This window comes from Plasmodium relictum (genome assembly GCF_900005765.1).
Source record: "Plasmodium relictum strain SGS1 genome assembly, contig: PRELSG_00_v1_90, whole genome shotgun sequence".
Classification (NCBI taxonomy): domain Eukaryota; phylum Apicomplexa; class Aconoidasida; order Haemosporida; family Plasmodiidae; genus Plasmodium; species Plasmodium relictum.
Window position 1 is genome coordinate 1 of NW_021628753.1, and position 2152 is coordinate 2152.

The 2152-nt window shown below is 20.0% G+C and overlaps 1 protein-coding gene across 1 annotated transcript; it reads left to right on the top strand.

Moving 5' to 3' along the window:
- Window positions 1–2: 2 nt before the first annotated feature.
- Window positions 3–1899, top strand: PRELSG_0007800 (surface-associated interspersed protein (SURFIN); the record flags this gene model as incomplete). The annotated part of the gene is made up of 2 exons (XM_028676901.1): window positions 3–88; window positions 213–1899. Coding segments are annotated over 2 exons (1773 nt in total), but the record flags the coding sequence as incomplete, so codon positions are not given.
- Between the last annotated feature and the right edge of the window lie 253 nt (window positions 1900–2152).

Below are 2152 nucleotides of genomic sequence, written 5' to 3' on the forward strand. Positions count from 1 at the left end.
CTTCCATAAATAATTATGTTAGCGATTTAGAAAGAACCATCTCACAAAATTATTACTTTAATTTAAGAGATGAATCCACTTTAACAAGGTATTTATTTATTACTTCGATTCTAGTATGAATATTTTTTTTCTTCTTTTTTTGAACATGTGAATATATATAATTTTTTATTTTAAATATTATTTATGTATAATGTTTTTATTTTAATTTCTAGAGCGGATTCTTATTGTAATTCAGAAATAAACAAAATGCCATTAAAAAGGAAGAAGGAAGAAGAAACTGAGAATTATCAAACAAAAAAAAAGAAAATTCAAGAACATACAAGTGATAACGATATTAATTTAAGTGATAACGATATTAATTTAAGTGATGACGATATTAATTTAAGTGATGACGATATTAATTTAAGTGATGACGATATTAATTTGAGATTTAAAAAAAAAAAAAAAAAAAAAAAAAAAATCAATAAAAAAAAAGAAATTAAAATATTTACTTCGACCTCTTCACAAAATGTTTTTAAGATGGAATTTAGAGAACTTGAACAGGTAGTTCCCCATTTACAGAATATATGTAGACTACTAAAAGAAAAGTTCAACTCAATTGTAGGACAACATAATTCAAATATTCAGTTAATAATAAATCTTATAGAAGAGGAAAAAAAAAATGCTCATGAAGAAGATTTGAAAAAAATTAGTTTTTATTACAATTATTTTATAGAGCATAATTATCATAAATTAAAAAATGAGGACCTTTTTTCTTTACCATTTAAAAATAAGTTAAGACGGCCCTTTATTAAATTGCATGATATATTTAGTTCTTTAGATATCTTCATAAAAAATTTTGAGAATTTAGAAAGATTAATTACATTATATAAGGAAACATTTAAAATGGTATTTAAAATTACAAATGAATTATCTTATACTCATTTGCTTTTTGGTAGATTTCTACTCACAGATAAAAATAATTCTTTATTATATAAAATGTTTAAATCTATATATGATATGATAGAACATGTTAAAGAAGTACTAATTTCTTTGTCACCAGATCAAACTAAAATTAGTAACACCAAAGAATATATAAATTCTGCTTTAATTCAGTTAGATAAGTCTTCCAGAAAAACAAATTTTATTACATTATATTTAAAAAAAATGAATATATCACATAATGATCACAAAAAAATACTACAAATTGTTTTTTATTTTCTTCAAGAACTAAATACAATAAATAGAAAAAGATTAAGAATAATTAAGAGAAATGTCTTTATGCAAGACATTATAGAATCAGTTTCTCATATTTTATTAAAGGAAAAAAATTATATTTCAGAATCTCTTAAAAGAGCATCTATATATTTTAATTGCAATGTTGAAGAACTAAATATAGATAAAACAAGTTTAGCTTCTTTATTAAAAAATAAATATGGAAAAATTTGTTCGTATGATTTCTATTATTCCTTCATTAATTTAGTAAGATGCTCATGTATTAATAATCTACAAAAAAAAATGAAAAGTATCTTTACAGATATAAAAAATTTAATGTCATCGAATAATATTAAATGCTTATCTAAAAAAACAATATCATCTAATAAGTTACAGAATTATATACTCCTTAAATTAAAAACTTTAAAAGATGAAGTGAGCAAAATTGAATTAGATATAATTTATAGATGTTTATATAATGCATTTAAAAGGGATATGACATATATAAATAATTTTAAAAATCACTTGAAACATAAAAAACAAATATCATTTCAACATTTAAGAAGAGTTAATGAATCATTTAAGCATTATTTATTATTAAAGGAAGGAGGTGAAGATATAAAAGAAATGGAAGAAAGTATTTTATATATGTTTTTTTATACTAATGAAATTATCAACAACTTTTGGATTAAAAAAATGGAGTAAAATAGATTTGTGCTATTGTATAGATTACATAATTATTGTATACATGATATGCAAATTTTTTTTCATTAAGAAAAAAATCTATTGTAAATAAGTAATTCTACCTTAGCATCAAAAAAAAAAATTATTTGTTAATTATATAATTGGAATCTTTTAACACTTTTAATTAAATAGAAATATATTATTATTAATAGTATACTGTATCATAACATTTTTGTATTTTTTAATAATAAATAATTAATTGTTGTTATTCATT